The sequence below is a fragment of the Botryllus schlosseri genome, chromosome 13, assembly GCF_051294905.1.
Source record: "Botryllus schlosseri isolate E-star chromosome 13, Bs_hap1, whole genome shotgun sequence".
Classification (NCBI taxonomy): domain Eukaryota; kingdom Metazoa; phylum Chordata; class Ascidiacea; order Stolidobranchia; family Styelidae; genus Botryllus; species Botryllus schlosseri.
The window spans coordinates 7,928,089-7,953,550 of record NC_137248.1 but is presented as its reverse complement, the minus strand read 5'-3'; the positions used below and the strand labels follow the sequence as shown (position 1 = coordinate 7,953,550).

General features: G+C 41.4%; 1 protein-coding gene across 7 annotated transcripts; it reads right to left on the bottom strand.

Annotated features, from left to right (window-relative positions):
• Positions 1-3,957: 3,957 nt before the first annotated feature.
• Positions 3,958-24,715, bottom strand: LOC145454848 (uncharacterized). Of its 7 annotated transcripts, XM_080332843.1 has the most exons (25): positions 24,503-24,709; positions 24,298-24,434; positions 23,864-24,189; positions 22,446-22,533; positions 21,753-21,868; positions 20,546-20,668; positions 18,811-19,043; positions 18,146-18,272; positions 17,266-17,394; positions 16,569-16,706; positions 15,675-15,770; positions 15,570-15,604; positions 14,996-15,101; positions 14,848-14,931; positions 13,831-13,920; positions 13,652-13,768; positions 12,803-12,994; positions 12,561-12,692; positions 12,055-12,129; positions 11,702-11,785; positions 10,645-10,833; positions 9,944-9,997; positions 8,631-8,786; positions 8,425-8,442; positions 3,958-6,548 (listed from the first exon to the last, which is right to left on the bottom strand). In XM_080332843.1, the coding sequence occupies exons 1-24, from the start codon at positions 24,589-24,591 to the stop codon at positions 8,437-8,439; spliced, it is 2,922 nt and encodes a 973-aa protein (XP_080188969.1). In that variant the 5' UTR covers positions 24,592-24,709; the 3' UTR covers positions 3,958-6,548; positions 8,425-8,436. The 7 variants fall into 7 exon arrangements, with proteins under 7 accessions (XP_080188969.1, XP_080188966.1, XP_080188967.1 ...); XM_080332840.1 differs by lacking the exon at positions 8,425-8,442 and having other exon boundaries at positions 3,958-6,566; XM_080332841.1 differs by lacking the exon at positions 8,425-8,442.
• Between the last annotated feature and the right edge of the window lie 747 nt (positions 24,716-25,462).

Here is a 25,462-nt window from a genome sequence, read left to right as displayed (position 1 = left end):
CCTATATATTCTTGCGCGTTGCTTTAAACACATGCGGCGTCAAATACCGACGGCGTTGATCTCCTGAATTTAGCGCGAGTCTAGGATCCCGAACAATCGTCGATTCTCCTGAGGTGAATTTATTGTACTAATTTCAACAGCAATCCTAAAGGTCGTGTATTTCCTTGCTGCCGCAGCGCAATCCCTAGTTCTATGCGCGGTTTTTATGGGCCGTAGCTGTTTGATACACCCGTATTGTAATTACCGCGTAACTAAAAGCCTGGATTGTAATCGTCTTAGTGGCAACTCCTGGCCGGCGGTGAATTAACTTCATATTTTCTTTCGCCGAATATTCGCAAAGGTGCAGTCAACAATGTACAACCACAGGTCTCGTTACTTTGGTATAGATACAGTATCACGTCAGATACATCTTCGCTTGTATATTCATGCCGGGCGCACGAGATTCGTAGCAGGGCGTTTACCTTAAATGGATTGTTCCCGAGTTTTCATGGAAAGCGATAGTTTCATGCGGGTTTCCACTATGCGGCCTATCTATATGGTAATTTAGTTATTATGTAGCATCACTAGCTAGCAAGCCATTGCCGAAAAAGTCCGTTCAGCAAAACTACTTGAATTCATTCAGAACTCGCACCGCCGCGTAACGCACTTCCGCTCAGTATAAATTACAGAGCAACCACTTACCATACTGACCAATCGATCCAGTGTTCAAGGCAGACCAGAATTAACATCAATCATGTGGTGTATACGGGAGGGCACAGATTATGCTGCGCGGATGATCAGGCTATTATTGAATCTCCCTTATAAAAATGAAATCATAATTCACATTTTCCTACGCGCTACGTTAAACAACCTTGACAACGCACGCTCACAATCGCCAGCACACGGCGTTTTCACCTGCGTGAATGAAGATTCAAATCGAGTGCGAATTTAGAATCTTTCGTACAATTGTCGTTTTTTCTCACGTGAGTTTATCGAACTCATTTCTACAGCAATTCCAAAGTTCATGTATTCCCGTATGTATTGAGATAAAACGCAACTCCAGGTCAGATTACCTCGGTAAATTAAAAGTCGCCCGAACGCCACCATGTGAACTTTGCTGTAACGTTAGTTCGTCGCATCCCATTCAAGTTACCATATGGCCTCTATTATGAAATTTGATCCCTGATATCTTCCTGAAGTTGCCTCGCCCATTAAGCTTTTAGGCGTAAGTTTGAAATATGTGGTTGCCGTGAATTACTAACAGGCGTGTTCAAACTTTGCTTTAATCAAAATGGCCGACGACTTATTCCCATCGTCATTTTTGTTTGTTTCTTTCAAGTATTATTGGTACACGTATTCTACATTAATAACTTTAAGTTCAGAATACTCCACTCTGCAATTCTACCATTTTCTTTACGCTTACACGTCAAATTATATTTGTGTTAAATGCACTTGTTCCTTATGAGATCAAGTGTACTTCCATAAAATTTATGCTTCGTCATATTCAGTCTTTTTACTATCCTATGTCTCATATTCTCTCGAATTACATTCAGTGTTCCTCGTGTAAATGAAGGTATTTACTGCAGCTGAACCGAATTGTTATTGAACAGAATTTTAGGTGGGGCAATGCCCCAGTTGCCCTATAGGACGAGCCGCCACTGATTGTTAACCACATGTACAGCGTCGAGTACTCCCTTCAGTTATCACATGATATCTCATTTAGAGCTAATTAGCTATGCAGCTATAGCGTAGTTCTATAGTTGTGTAAGGCGCTTTGACACATTACAAAATGTACTTTGAGCGTTACTAAAAGTAATGCTTGTGGTTTGACGTCAGCTGTTCCTGTTTACTGCTATCGCTAAATTTGGCTTGATCTTCACATGAAACCCGTTTAGAAGGCTCTCCTCTTTTAGAAGGCTCTTTACTTTGCCTAGGCCCTAGGCCACGGGCGGGCAACTTCTCCAGTCGGCGGGCCGGATATAGGAAAATTAAGTACTTGGCGGGCCGGATTGCTGAATCGATACATTATTCGCCCATCTACTCACATATACAAGAAATAAATCGTATTTAATGAAAGTATTTTAACGAGAGCAATGTCCCTTCAAAGCCATTTCTCGCCAATATTGACAAAGACAATGTGTATTTGAGAATAGCATTGACATACAGGCGCCGCCAAATCTGCTTCTATCTGATCACAGTGATCAGTCAACACACGGTGCAATCCTTAATTATGATTTCAAGGCTTTCGATAACCCCGGTACCCCTAATTTACCAAGATATCAACTCATTAGGGTTGAGTAGGGGCGACGAGATAGCGTCGTTGTTCAACTGTGTGGCCTGATTAATCTCGATATCGAATTCATGCGGTCCGCGTCCTCCAAGAAATTTGAAAAGTTGCCCGCGACCCGTTTTGAGTTGGCGACCCCTGGTACAAGCGGTGTCTTACTAGGGTTACCATACGTCCTCTTTTTAGTGGATTCGTCCACTTTTATACATTTTTGATAGTGTCCTCGGAGGACGCCCAAATGTCCACTTTTTTTAGAATTTTGGTTAAATATATGGCAAAATCGACTGAGATACAGTATATTAGCACTGAAGTAACGCTCCAGCTGCTATTTCGGGAGACGAGCCGGAAAGTTGACTTAATTTTTTTAGTCAACCAACTGATAATGTCAAAGGAAAAACTGTATTTTGTGCGCTGAGCGAGAAACTTGACCATTCTCATATCAGCCTGGCGTAAATGACCATTGTAGTCGACAAACACCATGATTAGGCCTACCACAAACGACATTAGGGTTGAGTACATCGTAAATGCCGATAATGCAAGTCATCTCGCTTCGACGAACTTACGCGCAAGCTTCACTCTCGCACGCTGCGCATACACGCATATCATAACATACCGTCACTAAAATTTGACGTAGTACGCAAGTAGTGGGAAATCTCTGCAGACTGGGGCCGCGGGCCACATTATCATGTAAGACGGAAAATTCTCCGCGGGCCGGACAAAATCCCTTCGCGGGCCGGATTGCCTGCCCCTGCCCTAGGCTAAGGTGGGTGTCTGATCTTGAAGGCTACTCCAAGTTGATTCGACACCTTCTCATCTTTTCATTGTATCGCAGTCTTGTGATGTTTTGAAATGATGAAAATATTAATAACACTGATTGATTGTGTTATCGATTGCGTGTTTAGCAATATCGTATGCACAATTGCACATGCTTGAATACAGGTGTAGACTCATCAAAGTTGTAGAAAAATATAATTCTACCTACGTCAAAATTGGGTAATTTTAGCATTTAAAACTAAAATATGGAACGTCTCAAAAAAATGGAGCCAATTAAAAAAAAACTAACGTCATTTTTGGATTCAGCGACATGCAATTACCCTAACACCGTTAAACTTTCTTGGCAGCAAAATGTGTGTTGACCACTGACCAGTGTAATGTATGCTACGTTTTACGGACATGATGAAATAAGGTGCAGGCGACTTCAAATTGGACCACATTTGTACGACGAGCCCATACTACAAGGGATCATTCGTTGCCGACCATTTCGACGAGTGGACTATCAGTGACTGTCATATCGCGCCAGAGTTTAATGCCGCTGAGTGTTGGTCAAAGTGTCAGGTCTTTTATGGTTGCCGGACGTGAGCATGCGACACAATAGAAAGCGACGGTTCGGCATGTGACTTTGTAACCAAAGAACTTACCCAACCCGAAACATAGCTCTGAAATTGACTCTTATGTGTAATAATGTATCCTAACCCCAAGCCTGAACCTTGCCCACCCATAAATAAAACCCTAACCTACTCCTAACCCGTGTCTATTGGCCGTAGTAACTTACCCAACACAGTGACTTTGGATAAATGCACAGCACAACCAATCCAATGAAGAAAATTATTTGCTGCTTGAAATTCAGACCGCGATTCAAACTCGTGCTTCAACAGCCCCTGCACTGCAGTACAGCATCAAAAATACACATCTCATTTCGCCCCTAACAGTTTTATTTTCACAAATGAACAGAAACATGACAGACGTCTCACGCAAGAGCGGACAGCGCTCGGAAAATTAGCCCCGATAAAATGGGCATTCGTTTTAGTGGCGTAAGTAGTACGTTAACTGATCTGTTCAAAATTTTCATGCTATTATATATACCCTGTTAGTCTGTTAAGCGAAAGAAATTTATATATTACAGAATATACAAGATTTGCTAATGTTATCACATTACATAACACGGGACAGACTACCTAACGGTGAGAAACGCTTCATTCCACACTTGTTCCATCGCAAAAACATTCCAACGAAAAGAGAACGCTACATTTTCAATCGACGCAGGGCACAATAACCGGCGATGTGCCTGCGGCAGATCTGGCACGGCGGGGTTCGGCGCAATAAAAATCCACACAAAAATCATGTAAAAAGAAACTTGTCGATTCGTCTTAAAAATATGAGATCGATTTGATATGAAATTATATCGGAAAGCGTGTGGAAGCATGGACGACCGAATTACGGGGCGTAATAAAGCAGCAACAGCAAAGCGTCATGGATTGGATACGGTATATCCCATTCGTAAGCTAACCTATATCTTCATATACTCTATCGCAATTTCTATATACGTGATAGTAAAGTATCAGCCTTCCGACAACGGTCGATAAATTCCAACGAGAAAGCATAGGTCATCGAAAGAATAATTAGAAAGAAAGAGGATATAAATATTCTAATTTAGCACGAGACGGCATCGATATGGCTACGTTACGAGGAATGCACTTTTCACAAACAAGCTAGACAGACTCCTACGACTCACCGCACTTTTTAAGGTTACACTCCAACCGTTAGCCAACACCCTTAAGACCAGATTGAACATAGATAATTTCGTAACACTACTGAAAATTTACAGAGAAAGAACGCCGCTAAGAATCACAGAATGCAGTGATCGACATCCACTCAAGCACCAGGATATATATTCAAAATTATTACGTTCACCCATATGAAAAGGCAGTAATGGACATTATATTGCCATATTTGAACTGTTTGCATTCCGGAATAAGTATCGAGGACAAAACCACGGAATTACAACACCAATTCGGAGATCCGATTAATTTTTGTTAGTTCAATTGATTCTGCATTATCAAATCGAAATATTACAACTGATTCCAATGACGTATAATTCAAGGCACTGTGCAATAGTATACATTCAACAACATTGCCGAGCGGCTCAAGTGTTGCCAAGTAAATTCTATACATAGCACGAGATGGTGAAATCCTGCGACTATTTTGGTCAGTACCAGGCACCACCGAACCAATCTAGCTAAACCTAGGTATGGCTTTAGTAACGTGAACAGATTTTCGTCAACATGGCGGCATTCCCATTAATCCATCCAGCCGACACCACAAAAGATGGATGCAACAGTCTATACTTTACACTTCTATACTTTATACTTCCAAATACTACGGCGAACAGGTGCACCGATAAATTCTTTTCAATACTATTCACGGTTGCAATATACTAGACTGGTCAACAGAGCTGAAATCAGTCACTTAACTGAAAGCATTACACAATACCATATGAACGTAGCATTTTACTATGAATAGGCATTGGGGATTTTTTGAAAAAACTCTTGTAAGCACAGCATTCCACGCCAGTAGATTAAATATGGGCAGTAACACGAGACATAGGTCCATTTCAGAAGAAATCGTGTTAGCGACCAGTTATGAATGCATACGTAATGTACGGCTGGCATCTAGGGAGTGAAACAAACCAACCGGAATCTACCACGTCGACGGACTTGTAAAACTATATATTGCAATAATCCACAATCACCAGCCTTGCGTATTACGGCTATTTCGAAAACAAATGAAAAGTAACCACATCCTAACTACTGCGATTGGTCATATTATCCAGGTATATTGCAAAGGCCCAAGGCAGCGCTGTGAAAATCGTCGCGACAAAATCAGGACAACGGGCGGGGGAGGGTTTGGTCGGTGGCCAAGCAATGCGGCGTTGAAAATAATACCACACCGCTGTATTCAATCAGACCGATTTCTTGACGATTCAAATTAAGAGCAAGTTGTTACAACGATGGCTTAACCCTCCCCCGACCTCAAGCGGTAGGGAACGTCAAAAAAGTAGGCAAGCGGAAAGCGAAGTCGATTTGAAACAAGGAAAATATTCCTTTAGGCGAGAGCTATCGACTTATCTCGAAAAATTATCTCAATCAATAATTCGTGGAATCAAATGAGAAATCAAGGAGGCCGCAAAACACCTCGCGAATATACAGGAATTTTCGGAAATAAAGAATATTTGGTAGTATCTTTTCTCCCAGAGAGAGAAAATGCGGAAGAACAGCTTTCTATATAAATTTTTGCAGGGGAGCGTAATATGACACACGCAACGTCAGAAACGCAATCGTCGGAGACACGCCTCCCCCGTACTAGGAGGAAGGTCGCAGGGTGGCGCAGGCCGATTATACTAACAAATTGTACTCTCGAAAAGTTCCGTGACACGAAATCAGACGCTCGTCCCGTCCCCGGTGGCATGTTCAGACGATTGCTGCGCGTCTCCCTCCAAAAGGACCTGAAAATTTTCATTATACTGCATTCATTCAATTAGAATTACTGACACAAAAACTTTTCAAGAAAAATGTTCATATCATTATTTAAATATAAGTTGCCACGCAATTAGTTTTGTGGAATGCTTGCATCCACTTTGCGACTGGACTTGTCATTATAACTAGGCATATAGACCTTGTCTGCACGACGTTAACTAAATCAATTTTCAAGAATTTAACCTGTTTGTAAGGTCATTCATCACTTTGTGTTAGTCGCAAATATAAATAGTAGACACCTCGAGTAACTCCGTAACGTAAGCAAGCCCATGACAAAATATACTTTTGATACGTACTCGAGTATTATACTCAGTCTATTAGAAATATCCAAATACTTTTAATATTTAAGTGGCTGTATGTACCGTGCGATAGTGTAGGGATGATATACAGCAGTGGTTCACAACCGGAGGTCCGCGAAATCTCTAAAATCGCAAAATGGTTGATAACCTAAGTTGCATTTCTTTGAATTAGGAAAATCACAATGCAGTTTCGCTTCAAAGCTGCTAAAACTTCACGACTAACATCAACAGAATGGCCGTCTGAGACGAAATATCATAGTGTGCAAATTGCCAATAGCCTATTCATACAAACATATTGCTGTTTTTTGTTGGGGTTAGCTGAAAAATAAAAAGGTAAGTCAGTGAGGTCAAGCGGGGTGAGTGAAAAATGTTTGCCAAAGTCCTATTTCTCCTCTGCTATATGTAACCAATATTCCAGAATAACTTAGTGATGTGAACTTGGTGAATCAAAAATTCTGTTTCTCAATTTTGGTGCCATATACGTTTCGATCATTCACAAAGGTGACATCGGAAGCGTTACACGTTATTATTACATTCGCCACCGAAATATATTTTCGACAATCCTTCATGTCAAATCGAAGACGCAGATTTTCAAGACACGATCACATATTTCAAGAAATGCAGCTATACACAATTCGCTTTGAACTAACAAAAGTCTACCCCATTTCTACACAAATAGTATGATGCTATTTTCAAGAAAGGATATTTTGTTGCTGTTAATATGGCTACTGCTAATATTTGGACCAGACAGATGAAGAGTGCACGATAATGTGGTTGGATTTGAAAGAACACTTTTTGGGTCGGCGGTGGTCCGTGGCGGTCCAAAATGGGTCCGCGAAGACAAAAAGGTTGAGAACCGCTGATGTACAGCATTGATATATTCTGCACTCCATAAATTATTCCTATATTATTTCTTTCTTTATTCACCGTAAAACCGGTAAATAAACACACAATCCGGGGAGCAACCTGCCCCGCCAGGTAAATGGCGAGATAGAATTGAATATTTAAAATTTCAGTAATTGCAGTCAAATTGTTATGCAATACATGAAGAGGTAAGAATAATGATGAAGAATTGTAGAGGGTTGCAGGGGTAGAGATGATTGAAAACGAAGAATCGAAATTACAGAGATTATGCTGTGATTCACTTTTCCCACCGTCATTTTCCAATGCCAATTGAAATGGTTTTGACATATCCTCGCTACTTCGCCACTTCCATTTGTACTTGGGCCAAAATTAACAACTTTACATTCTACTTGACCGCCAACGATGGCTACTTTTTCAGATGGAGGATGTCGAAAACAACACTTTCGCTTAACCACATCATTCTGACGAAGCGTCTATCTACACAGAACGATACTGAACAGAACAGAGTACTACATGCGAGAAAGTGCCAATAGAAATGTTGACAGAAGGTCCATGCCGCTAAAAAGAACATATGCAACTACACAGCTGTGATGCGCCATTGCGCCAAATGATGCGTGATTGCGTTACGTCGATTATTAACGTTAGCGCTTGCAAAAGACTGCGAGCTAGCAAGGTTTCCTACCTGGAGGGTGCGTCAGTTCTGCAATGATAAAAGTTCAAATCAAACATTGATATCTATGTCTGGTTCCAAGGACACGTAGTTACTTGGCTTAGGAAGATGTAATTTTAATAAACTTGACACTGGAGTAGTATTGTTCGAGTTACATTATAACAAGTATCGATTTGTAAAACAACGCACACTAACACCACAATAAACAAGAGGCTTACCTGTTCGCCGTCGCCGTTGGCAAGCTTCTGCTCCAAAGCGGCGGTCTTATCTTTTTCGTCCTTCAACTGCTGTTGGGATTGCTTCAACGCGCTTTGCAGCTTGGTGGCGGCCTGTCCGAGGTTTTTGGTCAAGCTTTTCTCCTTCTCCAGACGTTCCTACAACATTACAACCGCGATAACCGCCAATCCTATCGCAGGTGTCCAGCGCAAGACCACGTTTCAGCAAACTCGCATTCACCTCAATAAAACGTCAATAGCTGCAGTATGCGGGCAGAAGAATCATGCACATTTCTCTGACACAAAACAATTTTCGCGGTACCTATTCTTTTACATTGCAAGTAGAGGCCGTCAGTAGCAAACTCAATCTATGTTATTCAAGGCAAAACTCACTTTATACAATCTGGATTTTTAAAAGCAGAATGTAGTTCTGGTATCACATTTATATGTTAAAGTGAAATAGCTATCACATACATTTTCAAAGATCACAAATATTTGTAGCGACCATTAGTCATATTACGTTACCGGTAGTCGCAAAGATGCCTCCCGCAATTTTAGAAAGTAGCCACCACCCTTGAACTCCTTTACTTTTAAAAATTACTAACTAGAGTGCCTTTCACGCTATCAATTTCAAAGTTTCAACATAAATTTCTACTCATGTAGTTGTCATTGTATAGAAATTTAGGGTATTACTTTCACCTCTGACGGCTATGTAGATGTACGGAACTCATAAGTGTACCCGAAACACCATCGTTCCATATGAAATACGTTGCCTGTGACATTCTAATCAAAAATTATCGATTTCAAAGTTTTCACCAACTAGACATGACACATTTGCCGAATCATTTCTTACAGCATAATTATAATCAATGTATCAAGTCGTTCTCAATGAAAACCGTCTCGCATGTGATAACTTGCGAGCAAAGTCAACAAACGAGGCGTACAAGTGCAGTGCACAGAGTGAATGCAAGTTTGCTAAAGTGTGGCACAAATACAGTGGTAACAGGCGAACACCAACAGTTCATAGCGAGTCAAGATGCAAACCATGCTGATTAGATGCAGTGAGAAAGGAACAGATTCAAAACATTGTAAGACCGCTCAAATCATAAATTACTTGCAATTACTGCAGAAACCGATTGCAACCGGGGCTGATGAGTCTCGAGTCGGGGATATTTTTGGTCTGACTACCAATTTTCCATTGTAGGTAGTTGCATTTCGGAATCTTACAAGAGTCGATTAGAAATTGTGTGACTCCCCAGCCGCGGTTACAAAGGCAGAACCAAACGAGGGACTACAACACAAAAAATTGTCCTTGCCTTGAGCTTCGCGTAATCGTCTTCGAGGCCATTGGCGACTCGCGACCCGGCAAGCTAGCGGAAAAGGAAAAACATGCAACTGTGAGCGAAGATCCGTTAAACAAAATGCGGTGCAAATCAAGTCTACCGTGAAAAGGCCATGCAATAAAACATAAAAGTAGCCGCTGACAAATAACTTCGAGTATATGAGATGCAGAAAGGGGATTTTCCAAAACGCAACGACCCCGAGGCCGGGACCTCAGCTTAACATCAAGTCAGAAATCATCGATTTCACAACTCGGCCGATTTGTTCACATTGCATTGTGATTTTGGCATACAAAAAGTAGAAAAAATTGGTCGGGATTTCACACATCAAAATAAAACAGCTAAGCCTCTGTCGCATCTCAAACGGCAAACAAGAGAATAGCAAACACAGGCAGCAGGCAAACGCGCAGCAAGCAGGGCGGGCGGGGGGGACGGACCTCATCTTCTCGCAGTGAAAACGGACCGACCTACGTGGTTATCACATCGTTGCACGCAACGCTAGAATTAGTAACGTGGATGTCACCTGGCGCCCATTCGTCAAGACTCTGTTACTTAGCCGCGCGTGCGCAATTTATCAATAGCAAAAAACAATTCCGTCGAAGAATTAATCAAAGTAACAATCTCCGTGAGAATGACACAGCAAACTCAAAAACCGATACCGGGCAAAACCGCAATACCTCGTCGACGTCGACCTGCTCGATTACAAGAAAGTCTTCCGGGTCCGAATGCTGTTCGGGCGACATCGCGTCCGCGCCGAGGTACTGAACCTGTACCGGCGACTCGGACTGGTCCGATACCGAAATGGCCTCAGCGCCGTAGCACTGCTGGTCCTGTCCTGCCACCTCATCGCCACTGTTCAACTCGATCTGCCCCGTGCGAAAACGGCAAGATCCGAGGGTGAGATGGAGAAAATAAGGGGTCTAGTGTTCCACATGACCATCAAAAAGCAATGTTTACTGTGAAAATTTCAAAATATATGGTGTTTCACGCAACCATCAACTGTGTTCTTCGCAATACTCGATACACATATGATTATATGTTTATGATTGGATGCGATATTGGTACATTTTTCCCGGAAAACAGATATCTACGCTAGAATACTTCAGGGTTGGGAGTAATGGTTAAGAATGCTCCTTACAAACCTGGCGACCCTTGCGCTAATCTTCAAGTCTAAGGCAAACCAAGTCACGAAAATAAAAATCTACCACATAATATGATATTAGTACACAACAAAATGTTCATCAACAACAGTGCTAAAAGAACGAATAAAAACATGGTGTTCACTCAAAACAAATGGATTATAATGAATATTAACCTTACAGGAGACTGGCCCAGCTGACGCCATGTAGGAATTCCAACCCTAACCTAACATTACCCTCAACCAAATTATAAACTATAATATATTATAGAGTTTTATGGAGAACACAGTTGATGATCAGATAAAACACCATACATTTTGACATATTTCCAGTTTACACGGCTCGGTGACAGTCGTTGGGAACACTTCTCGATGTTGATAATGATTCCGAAATAAGAACGAGATGCAGCATAAAGTAAACGGGATAATGGCAGATGAGTAAAAAATCGATGGGGGGTTGGGCAAGATCGCAGTGACGCCATGCATCGATGAGACGGGCAGACGCGCAGAGCAAAAAGCCGCCCGTGGAAAAATCGCGACGATTTTGTCCGTTTGCAAACAGGTAACGGAAAAGACGCCCAGTTCTGCGCACTCACCTCTTCGCTCTCTCGAAGACTGTCGGATACGGCGGCCTTTGCGGCCACAAGCTGCGCCTTTAGTTCAGAGACTTCGTCCGTCATCTGCAAAATAGAGGGAAAATCACTTACAACGCTGTGGCACAAATCGACTGGGAAAGAATCTTCGCATTATTTTTTCTTGACGACAGATCAGCAGACCTGATGACCACCAGATCACTTTACTACAGCCTATTTCTCAACTATTGTAACTACACAATAAGTATACTGCAATATTCATGTACACCACATCATCACGAACATTCCACATTGAGGAGTTTACAATCCACACTTTTGACTTGGCTAGCATATAATCGTTCCCCATCCTGACTTACCTCTTCCAGACGCTTCTTCAACTGTGTCGACTCCTTCAAATCGTTCTGAATATTCGATTTTTGAGATTGCAAATCCTGAAAAATAAGAACAGAATTTTCATAAGTTGACAATCGCGAAATGGCAAACAGGCAATCGCGGATGTTGGGACACTTTCAAAATTTATGTCAGGCAGTGTCTGCCTTGCAAAGCTGAATTTGAATGGTGGAATGAATTGAATGGAACGACATTCGTGTTGGAATGAATGTTTCACGGTTCGAGATGCTATCTTTCGTCATATGACAGTCCAAAAGTTTTCAGATTGTTGAATCATACCAGGCGAGAGGAGACAGCTGTTTTTCGTCTGACCAAAACAAATCGAATACAACAAAAACAACACGGAGTTGAGGTAGGGCTATCTCACAAACTTAGGCTTCTTTTCAAAGACAGGTAAGCGAGAGACAACAATAAATAGCTATCCAGTTACTCCAGGATCGGTCACGGACACACTCTATGAAGCAAGCTTTACCTGGACCGCTTTCTCCAGCCTCTCCGCCTCTAACTTGGCTTTCGAGGCTTCGGCACCGGCTTCTTCCACTTTCTTCTTCCAAACGCCCTCCTCGACCTCGACCGAGGCGTGAAGATTACGCAACATTTCCTCCTACAATAATCAACAAAATCTGTTTACAAAAGATCAACGTACCACTCAGTAGAGCTGCGCTATATCGAGTGTCCGAGTGATTAGATTCTGAACCAAGCCAATTACGTTACCGTTGAGGTGAGGACGCTCTTGTACTTCTCGCGTTCGGCGGCGGCCGCAGACGCTGCGCTCTCGCTCTGCTGCCTGGATTTTTCAACGGCTCCGTTGTCGTCGCGTAATTTCTGTACGGAAGACTCCAGATTGCGCAACTTGGTTTGGAGGGCCGACGTCTCTTCCGACGAGCTGTCCAGTTTACTCTGTAGCTGAGAGTCGAAAAAAGAGGGAAGAGATGACGTCAATTATGAGACTGAGTCGGCATGTTTTTTCGAAAATTAGCGCCACTCAAAAATATTGACGACTCGCAAGTGAATTTGTTTATTGCACTTACTCCCATATACTGGGTTTTGAATACTAGCGTTACTCGAGTGATTACGTTTTCAGACTACCTTCACTTTTGCTAGAACGTTTTTAGGCAGAACTACTCATTTTTACAATATCAACTCCGAAGAGCTTCTTGTAGGTACAGAGCTTCAATATGCAATTGTACGGAATATCCATATTGAAATGAAGCCAAATATTTTCGTTGTGTCGCGGTTAGTGGTTAGTCACGAAAAAGCACCTCCAACTACTCCCAAAAGTAGTATGCGTCTCTCGACCAAGTCTACTTTTTGAAAATATTACTCAATAGCAATGCAAAGTACGTTGTTTAGTTCATCCTATTCAGTACAATGCAAACCACATGTCACAAAAATGGGTTTACAAGGATATCTTTGCTAAAGAACAAAATTTTTCACAACTATCCAGTCAGAAGTTGACTACGCGACGGTATTCTACCTACAAAAGTCACAAGCGCGACAAAAAATGCACCAATCCGCAGGTTTGCCATCGAATGACCGCAAGACTCGTAAAACGCAGCCCACCTTAAGCACTTGCTCCCTGGCTTCGTCGAGTTCCGACGACGTACTCTGCGTCGATTGCACGTTCTGTGAGCTTTCCGACGCCCGCTTCACAAAGGCGTCCACCCAGGCTTCAAAATTCTAAAACAAACACCCAAGGTAAGGCCGCCCCCGACAAGCTACGGACCGCTCGCGTCGCTTACCTCTTCGGTGATAGAAATTGACGGAAAAGTTTTCGTTAATGATTGCTTGATGAAAGATTCTAAATTTGCGCGTCGCGTTTCGCCTTCCGCCTGAAAAGGAAGATCTCAATCGATACCCAGGCTTTTGACGCTTATCTACTTGAAACATAGGCCTTCAAAGTGGTACCCAAGCACAACCAACGGCATAAATTTCTACCAAAGTACGAGCTAGTTAAAAGTAAGCATAAATCCACAACTGCTTGCAACTGCAAAACTGCTTGCTAATCTCATTTCGAAATGCACTACAGATCAGACACCAATCAATTAATAAATTTTTCCCGTCTCACTAAAGAAGACATGAATAATTTATAGTGTGAACGGATATCGAGACGTGTGACCCTAAATCGCCTTTGGCGCGAGTCACCTCACCATGGGCTGTGTGCGGGCCAGATGCGAGCACGGATTGGGATTTAAGATTTTGGCCGGATCCAAGCCGGATTTGCAGCGCAACAATTTTCACAGGACTAATAGAAAGAACAAGATTCCGTCAAGACAACCAATTCTGGATTATATTCGCACTTCAAATACAAACAGGATCCACATTTGAAAATATTGATTTTGTTCGTCTCTTGAGAACTAACGACACCACCAGATTTCGATATTCCACGATACAATATAATGATCGGATTAAGATCTGCATCTCGACCTCGAACACGAATAGGAGAAAGATTTGACTCTCTCATCGCTTGAGAACTAATGGAATTGCTTTCGACATCATATGATATACTACGGCATGTTCTTATTTAGATTTTCATATCAAACTCAAACAGGATTCAGAGTTGGAAATATTATATCGCTCATCTCTTTTGTCAGCAAGTTCCTGACCGCATAAAGTTACTTCAGCACCCTACGTGGACAACTCCACATGGCTTCGAGACAAACAATCACTGAAAACAGATGGCACCAGATACTATGTTCTTATCACAACAATATTCTACCGCAAAGCTACAAGACTACACAGAGACAACCGAAGCTGACCTTGGCCGAAGAAACTTTTTCGGGCAATTCCTTTTGCAGACGAGAAAGGTTGTCCATAACGTTCCAACTACGTTCCCTTAAATCCTGCAAAAAAAGACTCCGACGGTCACACGAGCGGCAAGACACGTCCGTACAAAGCGAGGGTTACGTTATTTTTCTTTTTCAACCGTTCGACTTCGTCGTTCAAACGCGATTTTTCTTTCTCTACCTTTTCCAAATTTATTTGCAAGTCTTTCACCTTTGCGTCACCGGCCCTGTTTTTGATCAGCAAATCAAAAAAATTGTTAAAAGACAATACAACTTATTAAAAACAACCAACCAGGGACATCACTTTCAATTCATTGGGGTAATGGCAATGCGGTGTGGCTATCTTGCTTACAAAAGGCACTATACAAAACATCAGCAAATCGGTACTGTTCCGCACGATTAAGCTGGGAATCAATTTCTTAAGCCATTATCTGTTCCTTATCATAATATTTGCATATCTTAAAATGCCAGACGAGTGTCTAGCGCGGTCAGAGATTTTAGAGAAAACAGTTTCACATCCCAGTGTTTTCTACACTAGCAGGTGGCAATACCAGTATGTCACCACAGTTGCCACAGTACAGCAGCAATTTTATGAACTGAGGGCCTCCTCCACACAAAGCTACCATAATCAAAGGTCAACGGTCTGTTTAACAAGAGTCGATAATCTTTGATATTAACAGAACAAATCAACTCACGCCTCCGTGTCTGCAGCCTTTTTATTTTTAGTCTCCTATAGGAAAACGAAATAAGTTAGGCGTTAGCCAGACGACGCGTCAGCGACACCGACTCTATTTACACACCTGTTCGATTTTAACAACTTGCGAATTTAACTGCGCAATCTGTTGCTCGAGATTCTTTACCTGAGCGGACAGGTCGGTATTTTTCTTCTTCAAACTCTGCAAAACAATGGATCGAACGTTCACAGCAGGCTAAGAAGAAATCTCTCGTAAAAGCAATGACAGAAACGCCTACATTAAAAGATTAATTTGTCGTTTAAAAAATCCAACAGCTGACACACTGTCCATGAAAACAGGTAGAAATAACAGTAAAGTGGGCAAATCACAATTAGGTCCGCCAACAATGTTCCCTCTAACACAGTCTCTGCGCACAGAAAACCCAAGTTGCGCACAAAAAAATCCGAAGCGATGACCTTTTTTTTTTAGTCGTTACGCACTGTTGTACGAGGTTCTGCGCAGTGAGTTGGTGAGTGTGCGCAGACTCGTCAAAAATTGGAGGGAACATTGCCCACCGAATATTTAATGATTTACAGCACCAGCGTTTGATACCGAATTCTGACTTGATACAGGGAAAAAAGTCATGAATCGCCTATCAACTCGACAGAATGTGCGAGAATCTCCAAGATAATTCTATCGCATCAAAATAAACCTGGCATGAATCAAATTATGATGTCAATCAGATTGGAAGTGCGTGTACTCGAGGTGAAAATGAACTTTGACACACAGCTTGTAGGCAATGTTCCCTCTAATTTTTGACTTGTCTGCGCACACTCACCAACTTACTGCGCAGACTAAAAAAAGGTCATCACTTCGGACTTTTTGTGCACAACTTAGATGTTCTGTGCGCTGACACCGTCCGTGTCAGCACTGCGCATTTGCGCAGCTTGGAGGGAACATTGCTTGTAGGGTAACACAGACACAACAAATTGCCAATGGCACCGTAACCTCGTGACTCACTTTTATTTTGGAGTCTCGATCTGCAATATCTTTTTTACTTTCCTCCAAACGCTGCTCGAGAGCTTTCTGCGCGGAGGCCTTCGCTTCGACGTCATCGTTGAGAGATGTCACTTGATCAAGCAGCTTCGCCGAATTACTCTGAAGACAGCGACGTTCGCGTGAAGACATTCAAAAACAGCAGAACGAAACCTTCACAACAGTGTGTTCGTCTACAACTTTGCTCGAGTATAGCAAGAAAAAATTTCAAGCCGGACACCAAAAATCCCTTTTCTCCGCACCAATTAGATCAAGGTAACAAGCCAGACTGTGTTTACAGTCTGTTTTCGCGGTCTACCGATTTGAAAAATACACACACGGATCAATAATCGCGCAGAGACAGAATATCAGCATGCATCAAAGAAACGCGTATTCCTCAAATGGTAGTCTACAGGGCATGCCCACACCAAGTCACATATAGCGATACAAACAAATTGGTTTCCTGTTGCTGGCATCGTCGACTTTTTGATGAATGAACAACACATCAGGATGACGGTGTCAAATAATACATTAAACTGACGTTACCGACGGCGTACCGTGCATGCGTGAATGAGTAACGTTTCTATTTTATGAATGAGATGACGCGGCCTCGTTGCATTATAACGTCAGTTCAATAGAACCCGGTTAACACATCGTTTACCACCTTCGACACTCGGCCCACCTGCGTCACGTCAAGCATCGATTTCACGTTCCGCAGTTCCGCCTCGAGCGCATCTCGATTCTGTTCCATTTCGCGAACTCGGCTAGCTTGCTGTCGCAATTTCTCTGCGAACTGTTTCTCTTGTTCACCCTAATGGCACCATCAGGAAAGAAGCCAGTCACCAAACAGCCGCTACACGCCAGACAGATTACAGAGCATGCAAACCAAAAGTAGGAAAAGACTACCCAGTACCACCACCAGCGAGCTGTACGAGTACGCAACTTATCTATTTCGACAAAAGCGATTACTGGGTTGGGGTGAAAATCCCGGAGCTTACAGAACATAAACAATCACATCTATCTACTATATCAATTCACATCCTCAACAAAAAATAGTGTTAGCAACGCGTTTGGAATGACAGCGAAGTATGATAGTTGCGTCCACTAATGGACATTGCACCACATGCATGGAAACAAAAATTTGCTAGACAAACCAAATCTTATGATTCTTACCCTCTCCCCCAATCATAAGTAGGCCTATATATTTGCCAAACTTGTGTTAGATCAATGCACGGGAGCACCGTAAACATTCAAGTAAATTACCGCTTGACTGGATACTAATTATTCACGTTAACCTCAACAAAAACTCTTCCACCGCCATAAAAGTCAAAACATGAAAGACAGCCAAAGCTAACAGTTCAACAAGTAACACAGCGGTCACAAACTTTTATTGTAACTATAACCCAGTATGGAGCTTTTACGATTGCAAATGTAGAGTCATAAATTCCGTCAACGACACTGTCATTGTGAGCTACGCGATCTCTAGCCTGGGAAACTAGCGCGACACCTTATCCTTGCTAGATTTGCATGCGACACAGAAATTCAGAGAATGCCGTCATCACCTGATTCTGTTGGGCGCTGTCGGATTTTTCCAGTTTCTGCTCCAGCTCCGAACATTTTTTGTTGGCTTCTTGCAGCTGGCTCTTGGCAAGATTCAAGTCCGTGGCGAGCCTTTGCTTTTCCGACATACTGCAAGAAGGCTCGGGTTTTAGAACAGGCAAAGCATTAGATTCACTGCTGCCAGCATGCCACAGTAACAAAAAATCTTAACATCTACTAGACGAGTACTGTTGTTGAATATTACCGTACAAACCCTTTATGTCTGTGCGTATAATGCGTATGGTATATACTATATTACATAAAAAATACATATTTTGTTGTGTAATGTATAAAAATATGTACTGCTAATGCTATATATGCATTGTACTCCGGCATATTGTGCACTTTTTTCATGTATATTATGTCTAGTCTAATCTTATCGCAAATATCCTGGTGATATATCTTAACAAATGCCCATACATTCTGAATGGTGGCTCTATGCGTAATACATTGCGCATGAGTGGATTTAATACATATGTCCGCGTAATTGGTTACAGCTTGCTGTATACAGGTGGAGGGTTAACACGGCCCCTCGTCGTAGTATAAAAAGAACTATCCATTTGGCTATCGCATTATGTACAAATGTTTTACAAGAATCGCATATCGCCACAAACGTGAATGTACTCACGCAAGTGCATTCTTCTGTACTTCATTTCGTAAAACTCCGTTTTCCGTCTTCAAGTTGACAACACTTTTACTGAGCTCCTCGTAATCTTTAGCCTTCGCGATTTTCTCCTGGATCTGCTTCATCTCGGCGGCGTGGTGACTTTTCATACCGGAAACTTCGGTCTTCTTCTGATTTTCTGCGTCTTCCACCGCCTTTTCCAGCGAGGTAACCTTCGTCTTTTCGACCATTATTTCCTAAAAAACATGCGGCAGGTACAAATTACACAAGAGCTCGCAAGGCCCGGCGTCGGCATACAAATAAAAAGTTTGTTTGCAAACGTTGGAGGCATGAGATTCATGACTAAGGGTAGGTAGAAACCAAGTAGTCCATTTGATGCTATCCAGTTGACAGACGAAAGAATGAACAATTCACGTAATTCTGATCCTGGTAAATTCATCACATCCAAAAGCCAGTGACGAAAATCTTACAATATCAGATGTCAGCCAGAGTGCACGCCACCAAGATTTGAATTGCATAAAGCTTGGTTATGTAAATATATTCTATGGTTACCGCATCGAGTGCAAACACACATGCAATTGTGTAAATTCTAACACCACCAAATAACTTGCAATGAACACTGCAAGCTTTAGCCGATCAGTTGCCCAAGTCAATAAGTCACATTGGCGTTTGTGAATGAATATGAAAGTTGGCGCTGGTGATTAAGATCCGCAGTTATTAAGAACTCAAGTATTCCGAGCACACTCGAAAAAAGATATCAAACATCAGACCAACACTAAACCTTCGGGCAAAATAGAAAATAGCGAGGTGCTTAAAACGGAAAATGCCATAGGGTACATGGATGCAACGCCGAAGAAATAGAACACGTCAAAAGTAAATGAGCTATTACCAAATACCTTTGAAATTCATACGGCACGAGCCGGCCGCGGGATGGCACGGTCAGCAAAATGCTGAACGTGTTATAATATGTACATGTTTGTTGCCTCACTCGCGTTTTACAAATTCAGCACAGAATTTAGGCTACGCACACAACAAAAATCACTTCATTTCATGAGCACTGATCTAAAAAATAAAGTCATGAAGCGCTATCGCTGAACATGCTTGACAGTGAAGTAAAGGAAACGAAACAAATAAGGAGCAACTGTTCAATGTAAATTTATCTATGAAACTGATATTTCCCCTAAGGCAGAACAAACAGACTGCGAGATTATATATACAACCCCAAAGAACAAGATTGATCGGGTCAATATTAAAACACCAACTTAAGCTCCACAAATAGGCCTACGCACATATTCAGACATCTTATTACATTCGCAGTCACAGTGATCCCGGTTATATGCCGTATGATGGTCACAAAAGGCATACAATTAGCTCACAAAAGTACCAAATTGGAAGATTTCAATGATGCGGTACGATGGCTCCACAATTAAGGAGACCTAATTACTGGGACGGAGTCAATTCATTGCTAGTCTAGCGGAAATCAATCCTTTCAAAGAGCAGCCAAGATCCAGAACATATCCGACATATATTTTGGGCATCAGCCACATTCAAAACATTTACCTAAAAATAATGTTAGTCGTCAGGAAGGAGTATGGCGCTTGCAAAGCTATTTCTATACCAACATCGCTACACAGTGAGTCATAACAAAACACCTCCTATCATGTCCCTTGCAAACAAAAATTACAGCACGCAAAGGAAGGTTAACTCGCATGACCCAAAAGTGCTTTCAAAGTCTTACCTGCTTCAGTTTTTCAATTTTTCCTTCCGCACCCATGCACCTGCTTACATAATTCTTCAAGTCGGCTTCCTGTTGGGTTACTAGCTTTTGTGAATCCTCCAATTGCTGATGAAGATCTTTGATCTAAAAGTAAGAAACAAGTAGTTCAAATAAACACGACTCCCAACAGAACACAGGCGAACAGAACAGTGTTTACAAATAATCGCAATCAGAGACAACCTTGAATTCAGGTAAGATAATATAAGCAAAGAGAAACATTTAGGCCAAATTATAACAGGATTTATATTGTTCACACTTCCGAAACTCAAGTTGTTTGAATGTACAAGTGGCTTTGAATTTTCCAAAGTTAAATCCAATTTTATATTGCCGTCAGATACGTAATCACTAGTCTAGCTATCATCTTTAGTAGGTTCAAAGTATTCGCTAAGAGTTCATATCCCATGAAGTGATACGTCCTGTGGTTTCCTACTTAACAAGTCAGCCATTCTCAAATTCCAGGAATTTCCTCATCGATAACCACAGTCCAAATTCCCCAAAAAATACCATCACGGACTAAACAATGGAGTCGATACACGTGCCATACCCAGGAAGAGTATCATTAATTACAAAAGTAACTCGAGCAAAACCGCATTGAGGCACGAGGCACGACCATAGTGAAGGTTGATCACAAGCAGAGTTTATTACATTATTTATTACAGTTGACAATGCAAAAATCAGGAAGTTCAAGTTCATCTACAGGCACACGGGAATTGAACAAGTGAGAATGGTTTTATAAGGTGAAAACAGACAAGAATTGCACGAGCAGTTTGCAAAATACAAACAGTGGGAATTGGGCCCTCGACATTTCTCGATGCGAAAAGATCAAGACTTGCAAGCAAAATCACAAGACATGTTTCTGTCATCGACTAATAGGGCGATAGCAGTCAATATTTGGACAATACGGAACTATTATCTTTGATTGTGACTGACAATTGACTTCGCGGCTGTTGCTACGTAGTGTGAATGAAAACGAAATCCAACAAAACAACAAAGACCCGTACAGTATTTATTAACAGTCAAGTTAATAGTTATAAGTTTAAGCAAATATCCTACACCACAAAAGTAAATAACATCCATTACAACGAGCATGATGGAACGAAGTCAAACTCACAGCAGTAAGAACGCACAATAATCAATGATTTGGGATTGCTTCAATTACTTTCCATACCTTAGAGCCACCACCGACGTCGATGCGATATTTCTGCCTCACCATCGTCAAAATGTTTTGCACGTCACGTTCGGACAAGGAAGTATCCTTCAGCTTACCGACAATCTCATTCTCGACTGAAACCAGAATTTGCTTTGATAAAGAACACCACCAAAGGCATAAAATACGAAGAATGGTCTGTGAAGTCAAACTTCTACAAACACTCGACAGACGATAGACCAAAATCACATAGTAGATGATAGGAAATTGTCTGAAGAAGGATTTTCAACACTCGCAATTGTTACTGCATAGTATGAAATCCAATTAAGTATATTTGCCAAAATAAATTGCCAACGTTGCCGTTTGTTGAGCCCCTAACGGAAGAAAGATGAACTAAAGTGAATTTTATCGCAGACGAATAGTAAGTCGATCATGTAATAAAAAGGAGCATTTGGATGTGATATAGCAAATGATTCAGTCGAAAAATATTGAAGTATCTACTAAAGTATCATAATTTGGCTGTCATAAATTATAGTGGCGTTTCGATAAAATGGAGCAATGGCTATAATAGCCTACGCTTCCGAGAGAGATTTTGGATTTTGGGAAGAAGCAGTATAAAGCGGAAAAATGGCGACGGCACTTCGAATAAAAAAACATTGCCGACGCTTCACAGCCAAAAACATCTTCATGAGAACTATCATCACATTAGCTTACCTTCGGGATCCTTTGTCTTTTTTTTCTTTACCTTCTCTAGTTCCGTGTCACTTCTGTCCTTCGACTGGACATCATCATTGAAAGAGACCTGAATAAAATGAAATTCGTAACTTTTCGACTGTAATTATCTGGCTTCAACCGGCGTCCTTTAAAATGAGGGCTACACTAATTCGGATGACAAACGTCAAAATCAGTTCTGACGGAATTCAAATTCTAAATATAGACACTGAGAATCGCTTACATGCAAAGATTAATCAGCCAGCTGGCAAAAATATGCAACAGGAAGTTGAGGGTATGCTTAATGGAACCTTCAATCAGTAACATGATTTCAATAGCAAGTCCTGCCAAGAAAGGAATTTCTCTTCAATTACAAATTCCCAATCACTTACTAGACGCAATTATTATTGTTTCTTGCTCCCGAACAAAAATCTTTTGAAATATGATACTTGAGGTTTCGAACGACCAGTTGAAAATAAGATCAGCTGTTTAAAAATATCACCACCACTACTACTATAGTATGACACGGGTGATTCTACCATGACGCGAGAATGATTAATGCCCTTAAAGGGAGATAAACAAGAATGCTAAAAATGAAAGCAGACATGTCATTCCTGAGGCTAATCCATAACTCAGGTCAACGCTGGTCAGTTTCAATTCTAATAGACTGGATCATGCAGTTTATACCGAAAGCATTATACAGAATTTATGCAGAATTAATGCACCAAATAGACGAGTAATTTCCATAGCCTTCGGGCAATGTGGCCGATACCCGATGTAATATGATGTTATTATATGCTTATGACATAGAAACCGCATTCCCATCAACACTTCATGCAAAACCGAAATCGCCTTCAGATATCACAATAAGAAATAGTTGAAAATATCGCATATATGCCTGCTAGTATTTATGCGACTACAGATTGTTTCAACAACACTCTACGCAGGATGAAACATAACATATAAATCATAAACGAATTTGTTACTTCCAATTCCGCTACTGCACAAAGATGCTTTAATTATAGTCAATATCAAGAAAACACTGCAGTCTACCAAGGAACATTAGCTAGATCATTGACCACAATCCCGTATTCAAAAGGGGTGAAGTCAGGAATCAAGATACGACCTGGTTTAGCTTATTTAAAACCACTGTCTTTAAATTAGAGCAAATCAACAATGTGGTAAATGCACAGCTGCAATAAACTACTTCTTTAATTCACAGCATTGCAAGCACGCCAACCTAGTATTTGATTTGAATGAAATTTTTTCAATAAACTCACAACACTGAATAAACACTAGACTCGAGTCGTAAGCATTATGCGGGCAGAAGACACTACGGGTCATAGAAGCCAATGTACTAACACAGACACTAAACGGAGCTACAAGAAAAATATGGAAAACAGATCAACTGCTAAACTCACCGTGCGTACACGGCTCGAATTCGCCTTCTCGGCCTTTACTTCGGCCTTGACGTCCAACGCAGCTGCAGCTTTAGCCGGCTTCGTCTCTTTCGCCTTTTCCGGCTGCTTGATTATAGGATGAGACGGCTTCGGGCTGTCTTTCTTCGCTTCGACAGCCTGCTGCACGGGAGCCTCCTGTTTTTTGGGGGCTTTGGGTGCTTTCGCTTTGGGCTGTTTCTTCACTTCCGGAGCAGGCGCGTCCACCACATCAGCAACTTCTTTAGCTTGTTCGTCCTCCACCGGCACGGCGTTATCAGCCTTTTCCACTTTTCCATTACCTATCGTGGCTGCGGATATTCAAGAAACAAATTTATAGAAAAGACTAAGACACCGCAATATGGTTGGAATTGAGGGTGCCGAAATATAATGGCAGTAATCACCAAAAATATTCTCACTTTTCTTTTTCTTGTGATCAAATTTTTTCTTGTACTGTTCCCGTTTCTGCTTATTTTGGAGTGACCTCTCTTTGTCTTCCTTGGCCTTTTTCTTGCGTTGCTCCTCCAGCACGTCTTCGAAGCTCGTCTCTTTCATGCTGAAACAAAGTCAGGATATCCTGTCGAGTGAGCGCGGGGACAGAAAAAATGAGAGTGTTCCCCATACCTGAATAGAGAGACGAGGTACATAACGACTGCACCGACTACAACGACGCCGCCAAAAGCGAGCAACGACATGGAACTGGAATCCATCATACTCCGCAAACGTGCTTCCTTCCCCAACTCAGACAGAGGAATCACCAAAAATAAATCTCACGCCTACCGAGAGAGATTGTCTAGTCTGAGAATGACAAATGATATCCGAATTGATAATCCCAACTTGACAGCCCGCGAGCTAACAAAACAAGATTGCTGTCAAGTGTAAAGAACAAAACACAAAGGCTGGCCTTGAGCAAACTGAAATATGGAAAATGACAGAGGTTGGCTAAAATATAGGTCAGGATCTTTACATAGTTTGAATAATGTAGGAGGCAATAACCAGGATGTAACTTCAACATAATGGCGTTCAATTTTTGAGACACGATATATCGAAATCAAAACGTGACGGTTTTGATACAAGTTTGGACATGCTAACTTGAGTGCCAGTACTTGGACTCGATATTTAAAGATTAGATAGCCTTGAATCTTTCAATCATTAACGATGGAAATGAATGAACTGGTACCGTATCAGCATTGTTTAGTTTTTGCTTTCAATGTGTATCAATTTGCAATTTTCAGTTATCAATTTCCAGTATTTCTCTTCTTTACGATCCATTCATTACAATAACAAAAATATTTTCATTTCATTCAAAAACAGGCCACTCTTTCATTTATACAGCTATATGAGGCTTGCTGTCGTTTATATAATTCAATACAACTAACATCTTCAACTTCAGTAACATAGGATCCAATTTGCAGAAAAAAAGAGAAAATAAACATGGAAATAGATTTGAAATACATGTAAAACATGTTGAAATAAAACCTTGAATTCAAGAATGAACAGCAGTAAACCAACTTGGAATGGAAGGCTAACATATCATGTAGAATTAGATAAAGGTCAATTACTATGTAGTAGCATAGCCTGCAT